Genomic DNA, 17,711 nt, shown 5'->3' with positions numbered 1-17,711 from the left:
GGTAAGACCTGAACCATTGTAGGACCATTCCAGAGACACCCATAGCCTTGAGGTTTCGACAGGAGGATGTGATGGTTAACGGTGTCAAATGCGGCAGATAGATCCAGTAGGATAAGAACAGATGAGTTAGAGGCGGATCTTTCCAGTCTCAGGGCTTCAATGACAGAGAGCAGTGCAGACTCAGTGGAATGACCGCTCTTGAAACCAGACTGGTTGCTGTCCAGGAGGTTGTTCTGGGTGAGAAAGGATGAGAGCTGGTTACATACAACACGTTCAAGAGTTTTAGCAATGAAGGGGAGGAGGGATACCGGTCTGTAGTTTTCTAACAGTGCAGGATTAAGAGTGGGTTCCTTCAGTAGCGGGGTAATACGGGCTTCTTTGAAGAGTGTGGGAAATGTACCAGTGGTGAGAGACAAGTTGATAATGTGGGTAAGAGTGGGAACAACCGATGGAGAGATGGCCTGGAGGAGATGAGTGGGGATTTTTTTGCGTGGCACGATGCTCATGGAGAACATCAGATAACCAGGGGGCAGAAGGTGATGCACGAGATGGCCTAGATGTAAGAGGGCATAAGCTGTCTAAGCAGGAGGTTAGTGTGGAGCAAAGAGTGTGGGTGGCGCTGTTAGCATCAAAGAGAGAGAGCTGTTCAGAGGGAGGGAGCGTGGCGGAGACCACAGAGGATAAGCGGGAGGGAGAGAGTGATCGTAGGTTGCGCCGGAATGTGACCAGTGGGGAAGCATGTGTAGTGTCTGGAGAAGGTAGGTCGAGATCAAGAGTGATGAGGAAATGATCCGACGTGTGCAGCGGGGTGACCTGGGAGTGATGAGTGGAGCAGTAGCGTGTGTAGATAAGATCTAGTTGAATACCAGATTTATGGGTTGCTGAGGTCAATCCTTAACTCGCTTGAGGTCAAACGACGCAGTCAGGTTGTTGAAATCGGCAGCCTGTGGTTTTTCAAGATGGTTGTTGAAGTCTCCAAGTACCACCAGAGGAGTACCATCCTCGGGGAAGGATGACAGAAGCGCATCTAACTCCTAGAAAAGTCTAAGCAGACCTGGCGGACGATAGATAACTACAACATGAGTTTTAACAGGGTAGATGACAGTAACAGCATGAGACTCGAAGGCGATGTTGTCGCATGAGGGTGCCAGCTGTTTGAATTTCCAGTCGTTAGGAATAAGTAGACCGGTTCCTCCACCCCTCCCTGATATGCGTGGGCTGTAGGAGAAAGTGTAGTTATTGGAGAGGGCAGCCGGTGTGGCAGTGTCCTCTGGTTTGATCCAGGTTTCAGTAAGTGCTAAAAGAGAAAGACCGGAATGTTTAGCAATAGCTGTGATGAAATCTGCTTTGTTTACAGCAGATTGGCAGTTCCATAAACCAATGGGAAATGTAATTGAGGTAGTTGTGGATGCTGAAAGAGTGCGCAGATTATTAGCATTAGCATTGCGTGGCCTTCTACGTGATACCGGTGATTTACGAGTTGTAGTGACAGTAGGGATTTGAAAACGCATAGTCAAAAACGGGGAATAACAAATAACAAGAGGAGAATAAATAGAAGTGAATATTAAAAGTTAATACTGAGGTGCAATACTCAAGTGCCTTGTCGGTGTCCTTGCTCGGTGGAGTCGCACAGGTAGAGTCGATGGTCTTTACGCTCTTCGGTCAATCTTACAATCTCTGACACTAGGCACATATCCTAGTGTCAGAGATTAGTTAATAATGCTAAGAAGAGGATCTATAATTTCTGGGAGCATCTCTTTCAATAGATTTGTATGTATAGGGTCTAGCATGCATGTTGCTGATTTAGATGATCTAATGATTTTGGACAGTTCATTGTGATCTATGGTAGAAAATAATTGTAATTGCTCCTTAGAGGAGCTGTAGTTAGTTGTTTGATCAGCTAGTGTAGCCTCTGGTTGCATAGTTATAATTTTTTCTCTATCAACTATTTTATTTGTGAAGTAGTTCATAAATTCATCACTGCCATGCTGATATCCAAAATCTGAGGTCGCTGATGATTTATTTTTTGTTAATTTAGCCACTGTGTTAAAGAGTACATAACATAAGATCATGAAAATTACATTTCATGCAGTGTGTAATGTTGCAGTGTTTGAAAGTAAGCAGTCTGCCAAGTTGTAAATCCGAAGGTGGATGAATAACAATGAATAATTGGCTTGGAAAAAAGGCAGTTGACTCTGAATCACGCAAACGAGTCATCCCTAGTCCGATTCGCGAACCGCCGCTGATTTACATCACTACATATAGTCCCCGCCTACGTTTTGCTAGGACTGCCCACGAAAACTTCACTCTTCTCCCCCAAACACTGTAGCTCGTGAGCCTCATTCGCGGTAGACCTATCACAGCAGACTAGACCATCTGACCAATCACATCAGACTAGGCTAGCGGAAAGGAAAGGATTAGTCGGATGAATCGCGGAACGAATCATTTGAAAGTCAGTCAAGAAGAAAGGTAAGAATAACGGCCTATTATTACGAATTAAGTGTTTTTACACCTATGTACATAAACTTGTTGTTTGACACTCCATAAACCAAAGTAGGACCTTAAAAATCCCTAGTTATGTACTCCTTAAATAAAAACCTAGGGTTGTGCTGGTTTTCTTCTATTAGTGATAAAAAGTAGGCGGATATAGATGTTTTTAGAGCTTTCCTGTATTTTTGAATACTATCCTTCCATGCTATACGAAATACCTCTAATTTTGTTAGAGTCCTAACCTCGGAAGAGACAGGAGTGGATTTATTTTATAAATAAAAAGGAGTAGAAATCCCTCAGAAACCATAAGTAAAAACCTGCTTGTTTGCAAGAATCACTTCAAGCCGGAGTGCTTTATCAACCTGGGACAGTACAAACAGGATTAGCTTCAAAGTTGTTCCTCAAGAGGGATCGAGACCAACTGAAAGAGACAAAGCTGCCGATGTAAGTAATATTTATCAACAGTCTGAATTGACGTACATGTGTACCGTATATATAGGAGGATAACGTTAGCATATGATAGCGAAGGGAGCTAAGTCAGTCACGGGCTAAATAGAACATGCAAAGCCAGTGTTAACTTACTCTATATTTGTTATTTGGCAAATGGGCACTTGGAGTTTAGCTGTATGTACTGTATGTTAATACATTATGTGCATTAATATGTTCAGTTGCGGCAAGCTGTTTGTTTTGCTAATGAACAGGGGCGAACACTGCGGTTAGTTTCGTTTTAAACGTCTCAAATCATTCGTCCTTACGTTGAAAAATCTGTCAAAGCATACTAGTTATGCTCTCACGTTGTGTGTGTAACGTTATAACTTGTCAACAACAAGCGCTAAAGTCCACACAATTCCGCTGAGATCTGCAGGTGTGCATTCCGTGGATTTTAGGCAAGCATACACGCACAACGTGAGCGCATTAGGATGCGCTGTTTGATGTGACAGATTTTTTTAGTCTCCTGAGGAATGATTTGAGACGTTTAAAGCGAAACTAACTGCAGAGGAGTTCAGGAAATATAATTTAGCTAAACCATTGCCATGGTAGTACTGCATGTGTGTTGTGTTGACACGTCGGACGGAAGGCGGGTGGGGTGTGCTGTAATGAGACCTGCACCAAAACGGGTTGCTGTGAGCATAGCTGTATTTGACGAGGGTAAAAAAGGTTTTGTTTACACAGCCATGGAGTGTTTTTAAGCAAAATATGTTCGACATTTCATGAAGACCCTAGTAAATCATACCAACTTGTTAAAAGTGCTTATCCGATGAGTCCTTTAACAAACGAATTAAATAAAACAAACGTGAAAATAAATATGAACTCGGATGCATCTACAGTGCCATCCTTTCACGAGAGTGCCATCCTTTCACGAGAGCTCCTCTTTTAGTGCAAACTTTTTCTCAGCTTCACCTCCGCCATAAGCCTTCCCGTTTTCGCTCTGCATATGAGCTGTGAATGGGTCTCACAAAGAAATACGTCATCAACTAGAATTTATCGTTTATATCACGGGAAGACTAATTCCTATCGTGGGGAGAATTTCTACCGGTGTATCGCGAACGATATAATTTCGCCTATCCCTAATAAGAGTATCTTGTTATAACTATCAGGCATAGGCAGTCGCTGTAGACTGGTGGAAAAAAATATTCTTATATTAACCCCTGTGATCATAAACAACACTTTTGCTCTAATGATTAAATTATTACTTTAAAGGCGGGGTGTCCAATTTCTCTTAGCCGTTGTTGATGTTCAAATCACCAAAACAAACACACCCCTACCCCCATCTTTCGCTTTCGTCAGCGCTCGGCTTGGCTAGTGTCTGTCACGTGAATTTGGGGTTTTCGTTAGTTGTCAGTTATAATCATCAAATTAAAAGAAATAAACATTTGAAATATATCAGTCTGTGTGTAATGAATGAATATAATATACAAGTTTCACTTTTTGAATGGAATTAGTGAAATAAATCAACTTTTTGATGATATTCTAATTATATGACCAGCACCTGTACACTCGCTCACACTTAAAATCAAAGCACATGGCTTTGGAGCGATAGTTTTGCCATAATACAAGACATAATACAACATATTTAACAAGAAGACCAGCAGCAGTATGTGCATCTCTGATGCACTGGTGACCCATCCTCACCTTTTTAAAATAGCATCTGTCACATTTATAATCTGATCTAGAGTTTTGTCTGTCACACACAGCTTTTTTTTTTACTCTGAATACACATTTGTACATATAGTTATACTTGCATAATTGTGCACAAAGTTTTTATTAGATATCTTTGCAGGTAAGTTTCTTCTGGCGTCTTGGAGACAATGCCACAGTTCTTCTGTATTTAGTCGGTCTCAGTTTTTCTCTTTCTTCCTGTAATAATAGACGGACTCAATGATGATGATGAGACCAGATCTCTGTGTGGAAAAATCTTACTGGATTATTAAAAATAATGGCAAAAGGAATATTTTGAAATGTAAACTGAAATTTCTTACTGACACACTACAGCAAAAGATATGTAACTGCCTTAAAACCATTTATTGGGATGAAAATACCAATATGCCCAAGACTTTTGCACAGTACTTGTACATATCTGTTATTTCTATTATGCAACCAGTTTGGTTAAGCATTTTTTTAATATTCAGTTCATACAAAACTGCATTGCTTGTCATAACTTTTAGTTAAGATATCATGTAAAATGCTTTTTAATATGATTTTTTATGTTATGTACATTATACACTGCGTTCCAAATTATTATGCAAATTGGATTTAAGTGTCGTAAACATTTAATTTTATATTGTTCAATTAAACTTATGGATGGTATTGTGTCTCAGTGCTCTTTGGATCACTGAAATCAATCTCAGACACCTGTGATAAGTAGTTTGCCAGGTGAGCCCAATTAAAGGAAAACTACTTAAGAAGGACGTTCCACATTATTAAGCAGGCCACAGGTTTCAAGCAATATGGGAAAGAAAAAGGATCTGTCTGCTGCCGAAAAGCGTCAAATAGTGCAATGTCTTGGACAAGGTATGAAAACATTAGATATTTCACGAAAACTTAAGCGAGATCATCGTACTGTGAAGAGATTTGTGGCTGATTCAGAGCACAGAAGGGTTCGTGCAGATAAAGGCAGAATGAGGAAGGTTTCTTCCAGACAAATTCATCGGATTAAGAGAGCAGCTGCAAAAATGCCATTGCAAAGCAGCAAACAGGTATTTGAAGCTGCTGGTGCCTCGGGAGTCCCGAAAACCTCAAGGTGTAGGATCCTCCAGATGCTTGCAGTTGTGCATAAACCTACTATTCGGCCACCCCTAACCAATGCTCACAAGCAGAAACGGTTGCAGTGGGCCCACACATACATGAAGACTAATTTTCAAACAGTCTTGTTTACTGATGAGTGCCGTGCAACCCTGGATGGTCCAGATGGATGGAGTAGTGGATGGTTGGTGGATGGCCACCATGTCCCAACAACGCTGCGACGTCAGCAAGGAGGTGGCGGAGTCATGTTTTGGGCTGGAATCATGGGGAGACAGCTGGTGGGCCCCTTTAGGGTCCCTGAAGGTGTGAAAATGAACTCTGCAAGGTATGTAGAGTTTCTGACTGAGCACTTTCTTCCATGGTACAAAAAGAAGAACCATGCCTTCCGTAGCAAAATCATCTTCATGCATGACAATGCACCATCTCATGCTGCAAAGAATACCTCTGTGTCATTGGCTGCTATGGGCATAAAAGGAGAGAAACTCATGGTGTGGCCACCATCCTCCCCTGACCTCAACCCTATTGAGAACCTTTGGAGCATCCTCAAGCGAAAGATCTATGATGGTGGGAGGCAGTTAGCATCAAAACAGCAGCTCTGGGAGGCTATTCTGACATCCTGCAAAGAAATTCAATCAGAAACTATCCAAAAACTCACAAGTTCAATGGATGCAAGAATTGTGAAGGTGATATCAAAGAAGGGGTCCTATGTTAACATGTAACTTGCCCTGTTAGGATGTTTTTGATTGAAATAGCTTTTGATTTCAGTAAATATGACCTCCTAATGCTGCAAATTCAACAAATGACCATTTTCAGTTTTTTACAACCTATGAAATGTTTTCAAACTCTGTTGTGCATAATAATTTGGAACAGTGCATTTTGAGTTTTTCATTTTTTAAATAAATACTGTTGTCAGTGGGAGGTTTGTTCAATAAAATTCCAAATGTACCCTAACTGTTGATTACTTGAAAATTATACTGACTGTCATTTGCATCGACAAATTAGGAAAACCAGAGAAAGATATCATTTGCATAATAATTTGGAACGCAGTGTAGACCTCAAAGGCCATGGAAAGTCATGGATATAATTAGTAAATATGTAACGACTGGATATTTGTTGCGGTGTTTTGATTTTGTATTTTAATGTTCCATATTGTTACATTTTTATAGCTGTTGCATCATTAATTTTAATCAGTATACATGTATCTATCTAGCAGTGTGAAAGTGGAAAAAGTGCAGCACTCACCATTATTGCAAATACCAGTGACACACAAGGCTTCAATTTGCCTCTATATTTTAATCACTATTAACACAGTGTATTAAAATTAGGAGTAACGATTCATCAGCTGCGCGATGCGTTCACTTGATCTACATGCTTTATTCAGAGTTGGTAGTAACGCGCTACTTTATCGTTACATTTACTGAGTAACATTTTGAAAATATTGTATTTTAAAGTAAAAATTAAAAGTGTGTACTTTTACTCTTACTTAGTAATTTATAAAATCTTTGTAATCGTTCCTTCATTTTAAAATATGCTTTTTAAAACGCGTTGTTTATTTCAAGGTTGTCGTCTCTTTTTACGGGCATTCCCGAGTGATCGATTCTTTTGAGTCGATTCTTTTGAAAGCATTAATTGAACAATGGGCAAAACCATTTGAATAGGCTAATGAATCAGTTCAAATGATTTGTTCAGTTCGCAGCACGATCTGAATCATCTGAAGCAGGATTACTCACTCCTCGTAGCGCGAAATTTAACACGCAGAACACAAAGAGCGTTGGATGAAGTGGATATTAATCTATATCTATACAATCAAAACTGCAAATGTGTCATATTGTTTGCCAGCAATGATAAATGCCCGCCATATGCGCGCACCCGCGCGACCTGTTCGTCAGACACAGCAACATGCGCGTTACCTGTCAGACACAGAGACGTGGGCTTGCAGAAATATACATTTGAAGAACAGAAGGAAGAAAACTTGTTGATGGGCGTGTGGTTCACTGTTTACTGTTTGTTTACAAGTAAGAGCGTTTCACAACACACACGTGACACAACACGAGAAAACATGAGCTTTGTTCAAAAATGTGTATTTCATTTAAGAGAGCACTGCAGATGTTCGAGATCATCTTAGGAAATGCTCTGAGTTTAGTTCATGCTTTAGTTTGACATGGTCTATTATTCTAAATAAGTTGTGTAAACTACATTGACATCAGGACTAGATGACATTTACAGAAATGCTCGTCTCTTCTGTGTTTGTTTATTCTTTAGTCTCTCTAGTATATTGCAAAGATATCTGCTTATGATAATAAAATATTTATTAAAATATTGGCGTTAATATTAATTTTATGTAGTAGGCCTATATAATCAGATACAAAGTAACTAAGTAACTAGCTACTTGAGTAGTTTTTTCATTGCATACTTTTTTACTTGAGTAGTTTTTAAAATAGTGACTTTTACTTAAGTAACAATTTCTCTAGTTACTTGTACTTTTACTTGAGTAAAGATTTTGGCTACTCTACCCACCTCTGGATTTATTCACGATTTACTCGAGATTTATTTTTAAAAAATTAGTTGATACAAATTAGAAATGAACAACTTCCCTTGCATTATTTCTTAAATGCTTCACGTTTCTGTGCATAATAAAATAATGTTTTATTTCAAATAACACAACTAAACTGTGATTTTATAACAAATTAATAATAGAAAAAGTCTCTTTAATATAAACAAACTAATACTGTCTGTGCTTTTCTTGGATTTTTTTGCATTTAAGAAATATCAGCATCCACGTTTAGGTTCGCAGTGAAAATAGCGGCCCCTGCTGTTCAAAAAATGTATTGCGATTCAGTTCAAGCCTCAACCGATTTGAATAGTCACTCATTATAATCGATTTTCAACCGGCTCACGGTGAATCGTTAATCCCTAATTAAAATGACTTTCAGACGTGTTCAATTATGTTTGCCATCTGTGTTGCAGCCGTAAGAGACATCGTACAGAGACCACTCCCAGTCCACGGCCATCTCCTAAAAGAGCGCGTGACGTCAGCCCTGCAGACAGTGAAGGTTACAACAGCACTGAAGAAAAAGGTAAGAAGTATTGTTTTCTTTGAGTAAACAAACACCTGTGGCGTCAGTCAGCAGCACTCGCACGATGTGATTTGCTGATTTAACCTAAATCTGTTATTACAGTTATGAATTATTATTGGGGATGTTTTTGTTATATTTACATTAAGAAAAAATACGGGAAAAGGAAAAATTGAGTGATGCCAAATAAAGTAAAATCTAAACCAAACAACCTACATATCTAATAACCCCAACCTCTAATTAACTACCAAAAATAAAATGTAGAAAACCGCAAGCTTCAGCGTATACAACTAAAACAATTAATAATGAAAAAATACTAGGGATGCACCGATATGTAAATTTTGGCCGATAGCGATAACCAATAATTCTTAAACATTGGAAGCCGATAACCGATATATTGGCCGATAATATTAATATAAAATTCCCTAAGACTGAAACAAAAGGCAAAAAGTGTACAACTGCTTTTATTTGAAAACATTCACTGCAGAAAACAAGGTAACCATTAATTATCTTTTTTCCCCTGAAAATCATCTACCAAGCCTACTTTACTAGTTAACGATTCTTTAACCTGCAAACTGGTATATTTTTTATTTAATAAACATTATAGATGTTCTTCCAGAGCAACCCAGAAAAATGTTCTTAATAGACACATGTCTAACAGGTCTCAAGACAGAAAGCATTCAGACAGCAGTCTGATTCAAACAATATGCTTTTGTTCCTATAATTTATACATTCATAAATACTGTTACTACATAGTGTACCCACATCCAACAATGTTTTGCTAATAGCTGATCACGACAGAAAGATAGTACTGTACTGTATTTTAACTGAGTAGCGTACGCGCAGCTGAAGAAGTTTAACCAGAGGAAATTATTTATGATTTATCGGCTATAATATATTGGCCTAAATTTTATCGATATGGCTGATAGTTTATCCCTAAAAAATACAAAGTACAAGTAACAAAGCAGATTTACCAACAAAGTAATATATAACTTTTAACAAAGTAATATATAACTTTTAATACTTAAATTAGCAAAATAAAAATAAAAACATTTGGAAATCTTTGAGCCCCCCCTTCTTGAATAGCCTCTATTAGGCCTATAACTGACTGCTGAAATAATGTTATGTACTCTGTTTGCCTACAACAAAAAACATTCATTAAAAATTAGTGCTTAAAGATTAATCACAATTCCCATTAAGATCGTGCTTAAATCAATCTGTCTAGCACGATTATGTAATCACAAAGGCAGAAACGCACAAATTTAAGTGTTTCTTAGATGTCCTACTTGAATGTAAAATCAAGTTTGGTTTCTGTCCACAGGAGATAAGCACCGACTGCTAAGTCAGGTTGTTCGTCCTCAGGATACCCCCCATTCCCCTGTCCACTTGTTTACTGATGAAAAACGCACTCGCTGGAAGGATGAAGACCACTGTGGTGATAAACACGATAGCCGCGGCCGACACGAGGAGGTGGATTACCACAGTGAGAGAGCAAGGAGATTACCAGAGCGTCGTGGAGATCAAGCTCCAGATGGTTCTGCTAACACAAGCGTCTGTGACTCTAGGAGGGCAAAAGAGCAGAGAGAACTACCCGTTGCTGCTCTGATTCCCTCTGCATTAGTGGAGGACCGAAACCCTTTTTCTGCTATTCATGAGGAGGGCAAGAAAAAGCCTAAATGTCAGAGGAAAAATCTGAAAAAGAGCCATAAAGAGGAGGATGGGCCAACTGGTGGAGAGGAACGTTGTAACCTTGAGGCCCCATCCTGCTCCACTGTGGCCAAGGCCCATCAGCATCTTTCCCCACGCAAGACACCCAAGAAGAAAGGTTTAGATAGGAAGCGTAAACGCTCAGGTGGTGTCGAGTCGGATATTTCTGATGATGAGCTAGTAACCCAGCACCCTGTCATTAAGAGACGACATGGTCCACATACACCCCCATCAATCAAGAAGGACGACCTTGCATCCCAAAGGGCCGTAGCTGCTGGACAGGGTTCTCACACAGCTAAAATCGATGCTAGCTTCAGTGACTGGTCTGACGAGGATGTACCAGAGCGAGGCGAGACCTCTGCTGCTCAGCTGTCTGAGCGGCCCCAAGAGCGAATGCTGTCGTCTGAGAGGCCCCACGGGCGGTGTACACGTGGTGGCGGCAGGGACCATACAGACCCCCCCATTGCCCCTCTGCTCCCTGATCCTCCAATGTTGATACAGTCTCTTCCTTTACAGCCATTATTGCCGCAACACATGCTACGCAAACCACAGCAGGCAGACAAACAGCAGCACAGTAGTATGGGCAGCAACCAAAACCGGGCCTCATCGAGAAGACTGCGCTCATCCTCTAATGAGTCGGCTCAACGTGATGAGGCCCAGCAGGGACCGAGGTCTCGAAGAGGACGCATGCTGGGTGCCAGCTCACATGATCGGGACAGAGACCGAGAGAGGGAACGAGAAAAGGAAAAAGACAGAGAGAGAGCAGTTGCCAGTGAATACGCAGGAGGAGAAAGAAAATCGAGAATTGATAAGCTGCGAAGAGGAGAACCCAGCCGGAGTACATCGTCAGGTAAGGCTCATAAAAAGAGTAAAAAGTGGTGTAGACTCTAAATCCTTATTTGATGAGGCAATTTTGAGGCCATTGTAAAATTTAGATGAACATACACCTGTGACTAAGTTCTATATTAAAAGAATATTTCACTACCAAATCATAATGTCCCCAATAATCCAGTCAGAGTTATAATACCACGTATCATTTTGCTTCCAAGCGGTAGAATGGGTGTTGATTTTTTGAAGCTCCAAAAAGTGCATCCATCGATCAAAGAACTGCCCGACACATTTCCGTGGTCTTAACAAGGTCTTCTGAAGCGAATCGATGTGTTTTTTTTAAGAGAAATATCCATATTGACAGCGCTATTAACGTTGATGTCTAGCTTCCGTCATCTCTTGAATGCGCGTGAACCAGAGGCTTGTTCTTCCGGCAAATGACGGTGACGAAATCTCCCGCCAGAGTAGACGCTATCCTATTGGCAAAAAATGAAAAATGCAGCATTCGTCACCAGAACTTACGACACGCCTGCGTCATCTGCCGGAAGAACAAGCAGTTCTTTGATCAATGGATGCACTTTTCGGAGCTTCAAAAAATCAACTACCATTCTACCGCTTGGAAGCAAAATGATACATGGTATTATAACTGACTGGATTATTCTTCCAGAAGAAAACCATATTCAGTTAGGATACCTTGAGGGTAGGTAAAACATGGGGAAATTTTGATTTGGTAGTGGGCTGTTAGGAACGCACGCGCGTTTTTATGTTCGGTGAGTGTGTTTACTTTGTTCTTCTTAGTTTTCTTCTATAAATGTTTTCTTCTATAAATTGCTTATAGTCAATATGTTTCATGTACAGCTGCTTTGTAACAAAGAAATTTTTTTAAAAGTGCTATATAAATAAATTTGAGTTGAGTATTTGGCTCAAGCTAATTTTTAGCTTATATCATTAATTACGATATATTAGTATATTGCAAATAAACAAAAACAGTACAAATTTTCACATTTTAAAAATGTTCCAATTGTCACTGTGAGAAAATTCTAGAAATTTCTGTAGCACAGGGAAGGTGGGGTGGATCGATGATGGGTGATTTTATGGAGAAATCAAATGTTTTGCTTTCCAGACCGACAGGACTCCCGAAGTCAAAGTTCTCGTCGCAGTTCACCAGAGTCTGAACGTCAGGCTCGCTCAAGAGCCGGATCCTATGAAAGTCGGGAACGTGACCGAGATCGTGATCAGTTGGACCGGGAGCGTGAGAGAAATCGGCAAATGCAAAATCAGCAACCCCAACAACGGGAGTGGGAATCAGAACCTCGTGATTGGGGTGGCCGGGCACTCCGTGGCAACCGGGAGGCAGTTAGAGAGCGGGACATGAGGGAAAGGGAGCGGCTTTTACCTGAAGGACCTCTGGCACATGACAAGATCGATCGAAACCGTGGTGAAAGAGAGAGAGAACGGGAAAGGATTCTCCAATTTAACCTTCAAACTCACAGGGAACCAAAGAGCAGAGCTGAGGTAAAGATTGAGCGAGTAGAGTATGAGCCACTATTGCCAAGAGAAGCCCTTATAGATGTAGAAAAGCCTGTTAATATCTCAAACCTGCAAGGGGAAGCAACTCAGCCTGAGAAAATGGATGACCTTGAAGGCAAGTCATCTTTTACAGAAATCGTACAAATACTCCTACATATTCCTGTAGTATATTTCACTGTGTTTGTGTATTGTTTCCGAAGAGGAGGATGCAAAGGGGGATGATGGACACTCTGTGTCAGGTGGTGAGGAATATGAGCCAATAAGTGATGATGAACTTGACGAGATTCTGGCAGACAGTCAAAAGCGGGACGAACAGCTAGATGATGAAAAGATTTCTGGTACGTAACTAATCGCATTATAACAGTCACAGTTACTTTGCACTGTTCATGTTACAAGAAATAAAGGGGGGATCTTTTCTTATGTTTATCTGCACAGACCTGCGTTATATTAGATCCTTCTTGGTATATCAATAAATTCAATAAACAAACTGAAGGGATGCTTGCTTCAACTTATATTCAAAAACATTTCATACTTGTAACATCTGAATCACATTAATAACATAAATTGCAACTCGCATACAAATCCACGCCTTAGTACAATAATCAAAATTTAATTTCTTTCATCATTTACTCACCCTCTTGTCATTTCAAACCTGTATGACTTTCTTTCCTCCGCAGAACACAAAAGAAGATATTTTGAAGAATGTTGTAGCCCCCCCAATTCACTTGCATTGGTTACAACAGAAGTGAATGGGGGGGCTGTGCTGTTCTGTTACCAACTTTTTCAAAATATCTTTTGTGTTCTGCAGAAGAAAGAAAGTCATACATGTTTGAAATGACAAGAGGGCATGTAAATGATGACAGAATTTTAATTTTGAAGGTGAACTACTCCTTTAATAATCCACCATATGAATACATTTTGTTTCAGGGCCCGTGGATGTGATTGATGTAGATTGGTCCAGTTTGATACCCAGGCAACAACAGGAGTCCAGAGCTCCTGGGGCAGCACTGTTCAGATTCACACCAGGGGCTGTGCTGCTCAAAGCAGGAGTGTCCAGAAGTTTGGCTGGGCCTCAACTTCTGGGCAAGGTTAAAGAGGTCTGCTCTAGAGAGCTGAAAGATCCTAAAGGTGAAAGATTATATAACTCTTGGATTTTAGTTTCTTCAAATATCTTTTTGTATAGTATAGAGTTTTATATTAAATTGGACAAAATTTGTTTTAACTTGCCATCTGTTTGTATTTCCAAGATACTGATAAAATGTTAGAGCATGATATGGGAGCTCTAAACATGGCTGCATACAGCAGAAGAATGGAAAGGGCCAACCTGCTAAGGAGTTTAAGCCATTGCTGCAAGGCACTGTGTGCTCGCCGGGATGTTGCCATACGCAAACATTTGCTGAAAAATGAAAGGGTGCTTATATCATCTTTCATTGGGTGTTGATTTTTGCTGAAACTATAAATTGTGCTGTTTCAAAACCTAGTAACCTGCCTACCTAGAAAGTATTTTAAGGCATCATAACTAAGGAAAAGCATTCCAAACAGTCCTAATCTAATGCAGTTGCATGTATCCCTAGACTAAAAGGAAAAAACAGATGCATTGCTACAAGCTATCCTTTTCAAAAATGGTTGATTAGTATGCATTAGTGAATGCATTGAGGCAGCTCACTGGATTTGGAAGCGAAGCTAATTTTTATAGTAAATTCAGCAGTAAAAAAAGCTACAATCTGTAACATGTGCCTCTATCGCTATCTGTGTGAAACATAAAATTGTTCACCATATGGGTTGTTGGGTTGTCTATGACAACGCATTAAAGCGGATCTGTCAAAAAATATAATTATGAAAAAGTGAAAGATTATGGTCATTTTGCTTTGACTGAAATGGTCAGTCATTCATTATTTTAATTATTATTTTAACAGGCTAATTTTTCTGTATTACTTAGTGTGACAAAACAGTCCTAAAAACCCAAATGGAATAAAAATCTGTTTTTTTTCCCATATCGCCCACTGCTACTCTCCAAAATCTGCAGGGTTACCTGTTCTGTGTAACAAACCCAGCCCAGCTGGCCACTCTTTTTTTGGGGGTCAATGGTCTCCTCTTTTTTTCTTAAATATTTTCTTCAAATCAACCTGACATTGCCCACAAAATCCAACCCAACCACTCATGATTAAATCATTTTTAGATTTTTACCGTTGTGTATTGGTGTATGGTAAGGATACCACACTTTTTAATATAGTTGATCAATAACTGATTTTTCTAACAAAAAATGTTACGGATTGCAGTTTTAATAAGATTGACAATTTGCAATAAACATTTATCAGTATTAAAGGCTTCTGTGAGGTTTAATGCATCTGTGTTTCTCTACTCATATAGGGCACAACCAAGCAGATCTACACCAGTGCTCCAGTTGTTGACAATGAATTAATGACACTGTGTTTGCGGCTTTTTAAAAAGAAAATTTCTTCCACCCTGTCCAGTGGTCAGAAGTCTGATTTAGGTTCTGCATCCCAACAGCTCAGCACACCGGCAGAGGTGTGAGTTTCCGGAGCACGCTTTTTTTTTATTACAGTCCAGATGATTTCAGAATGCTGTTAACCTGTACATTCACTGATGATTTAAAACATTAAACTACTTTGGAGTCAGCCCTGAAAGATTGCTGCCACGCCCCTTAACTCACATAGCCATTTTAACTGGAAATGTAAGCCAGTGGAAAATACAGTCTAAAGTGTGGTAAAGGTGTATTTTATAAAATTTTGTCATTTACATTTGTTTTAGAGAATTTTGTTTCTTCTGATATGTGAACAACAGTTGCTGAATGTGCAGCAAGGTGTACTATGGGCACCGAAAATGTACACATGCAAAGTGAATTTGTTTTGTGTATCTAATGTATCTCCCTGTTTGTCTGATTTGTTTTAAAACATTTGTGATAGCTGGTTCAGCACTTTTGTTCCTGGTTGTTCTTTGTTGAATTAAAACAACAGGCTTCAAAATCAAAATGTGGTTTTCTTTTACTGGTTTCAACCATGTTGTCATTAAAGTGGAATCAGTTTAATTTGAAAAGTATCAAACAAGATGAAAACATTTAAGATGTAAAATCAATAATCTGTAATAATTTGGCTTTTTTGACGAGATACTGTATATATCGTCGCTTTAGAATTATAAGGTTCTATCTGAAATTTTCATCAAAATTTAGTTATTCACATATTATTCTGTGAAAACTTGTTTACATTATGCTATGTTTTTTTATGTGTACATTTGGGTTCTATCTGCAAAACCAATCAGCACTTTAAATGCACACAAAAGGACCAATCAGGATCAGCTTTCTTTGTCATGTGGTCGGGCTCCTCAGTGACAGTGGAACGCAAAATAATGTTTAAAAGAAACCTCAAGGTTGACTGTTTTATTGATACTCGTCAAGGAGAGTGTTGTGGCGAATCTGTATTCTCATTGCAAGAAGAATCTCGCAGACACGGGCCATGTCCCAAATGGCGCACTCCGGTCTTGTGGACCTCCGAGTCCACACTTCGTGACATCAGGAAGTGCAGACCTATAGGGCACTAGGCACGAGTCCACAAGGGTACGTGGGAGTCAGGGGCATAGCCAGAACTTTATTTTAGAGGTAGCCAGGTGTGACCTAGTGATTTTATTAGGGTGACCAAAAAATCCTTACAGACAATTACAATTCTTTAACTTCTACTGTAATTTACACCAATTCTTCATTACACATAGTTTGCTGGTCAAAAACACACAAAGAACGTAAAGTAAACAATTTATTTGCAATGCTTTCATGTGCTAACATTATTTTAAAATAATTTACTAGCTATCATTTGCAGTAAGTTAGCATTTTTTATAGTAAATAAACATTGCAGTACCCCAACTTAAACTTTCGCGAAAATATAATTAATGAATGAAATCCAGTTAAACAAGACTGGTTTTACTGACCTGATCCTTCTGCTCGGAAGAACTTCTATGGTACACAGACAGTACACTGTCACGAAGTGGTTAGCAGCTGTTCAACGATTTGTTTGCGACATCATATGAACGCGAGAGTAATGTTCTCGCATTACTTTCAGTGCATACACTAAATTATCTGCACAGTAAACTCCGACACACATCTTAAAACTGCTTCGCACAACAGAGGTGGCCAGATAGGTGGCCATCCATCATTCAGGGGTAGCCATGGCCATGTAGCTACGCCCCTGGTGGGAGTGCATTTTGGGACAGACTTGAGGTTATCACGCCAGAAAGAGCAAGCGGTGCGTTCTAATCACTCTCGCGGTACTTTGTTGTCATTCGCTGATCAGCCTGCGCAGCGCCGCGTGAAGTCGACCACACTTGTCCCATTGTTGTTATGTGGGAGAATTTGGACACGAGCTGCCTGTTTTTATAGTTCTGTATTTCATATGTTGATATGCCACACGAGCATTATGCAATAGAAAGTTATGTTTGTAATTCATTCGTTTGGCATGCCGTAAATGCAACTGCTTTTGTATATTTATTTATTTGTATACACTATACTTAATGTGCATAATGTGTTCTTAATATGCATATATGTTGTTATTTAATATATCTCTGTAATACAGAAGCTGTGTTGTTCAGCTTTACAGAGCCCCGAGACAACTGTATATAAATCTACAACAAAACATGGCTTACCTTAAGAAAATGCACTGCGTTAAGTTTTTATTCTTGAATAGCTGGCTTAATAGAAAATAAATGAGCAATAATGTGAATAAGAAATTAATTTTGTATTTTATCAAAACATACATTTAAAAATGTATCCGTCATGTTTATACGTATATGTCTGACATACACGACACTCCTCCCATCCATTCTGTGATTGGG

At 39.4% G+C, this 17,711-nt stretch overlaps 1 protein-coding gene across 4 annotated transcripts in view; it reads left to right on the top strand.

Annotated features, from left to right (window-relative positions):
- The window catches only part of zc3h13 (zinc finger CCCH-type containing 13), a 127,940-nt gene extending 112,075 nt beyond the window's left edge, over window positions 1–15,865 (top strand). For all 4 annotated transcript variants that reach the window (XM_057331020.1, XM_057331021.1, XM_057331019.1 and 1 more), the window contains 7 exons: window positions 8,701–8,810; window positions 10,129–11,364; window positions 12,466–12,987; window positions 13,073–13,210; window positions 13,800–14,000; window positions 14,120–14,283; window positions 15,243–15,865. In XM_057331020.1, the coding sequence (XP_057187003.1) occupies window positions 8,701–8,810; window positions 10,129–11,364; window positions 12,466–12,987; window positions 13,073–13,210; window positions 13,800–14,000; window positions 14,120–14,283; window positions 15,243–15,407 (2,536 nt within the window). In that variant the 3' untranslated portion in view covers window positions 15,408–15,865. The remainder of the gene's footprint in view (window positions 1–8,700; window positions 8,811–10,128; window positions 11,365–12,465; window positions 12,988–13,072; window positions 13,211–13,799; window positions 14,001–14,119; window positions 14,284–15,242) is intronic.
- The last annotated feature ends 1,846 nt before the right edge of the window (window positions 15,866–17,711 follow it).

Source organism: Triplophysa rosa, linkage group LG4, assembly GCF_024868665.1.
Source record: "Triplophysa rosa linkage group LG4, Trosa_1v2, whole genome shotgun sequence".
NCBI classification, from domain to species: Eukaryota; Metazoa; Chordata; class Actinopteri; order Cypriniformes; family Nemacheilidae; genus Triplophysa; species Triplophysa rosa.
Note: the sequence above shows the minus strand (reverse complement) of the source record. Positions and strands in the feature narration are given on the sequence as shown.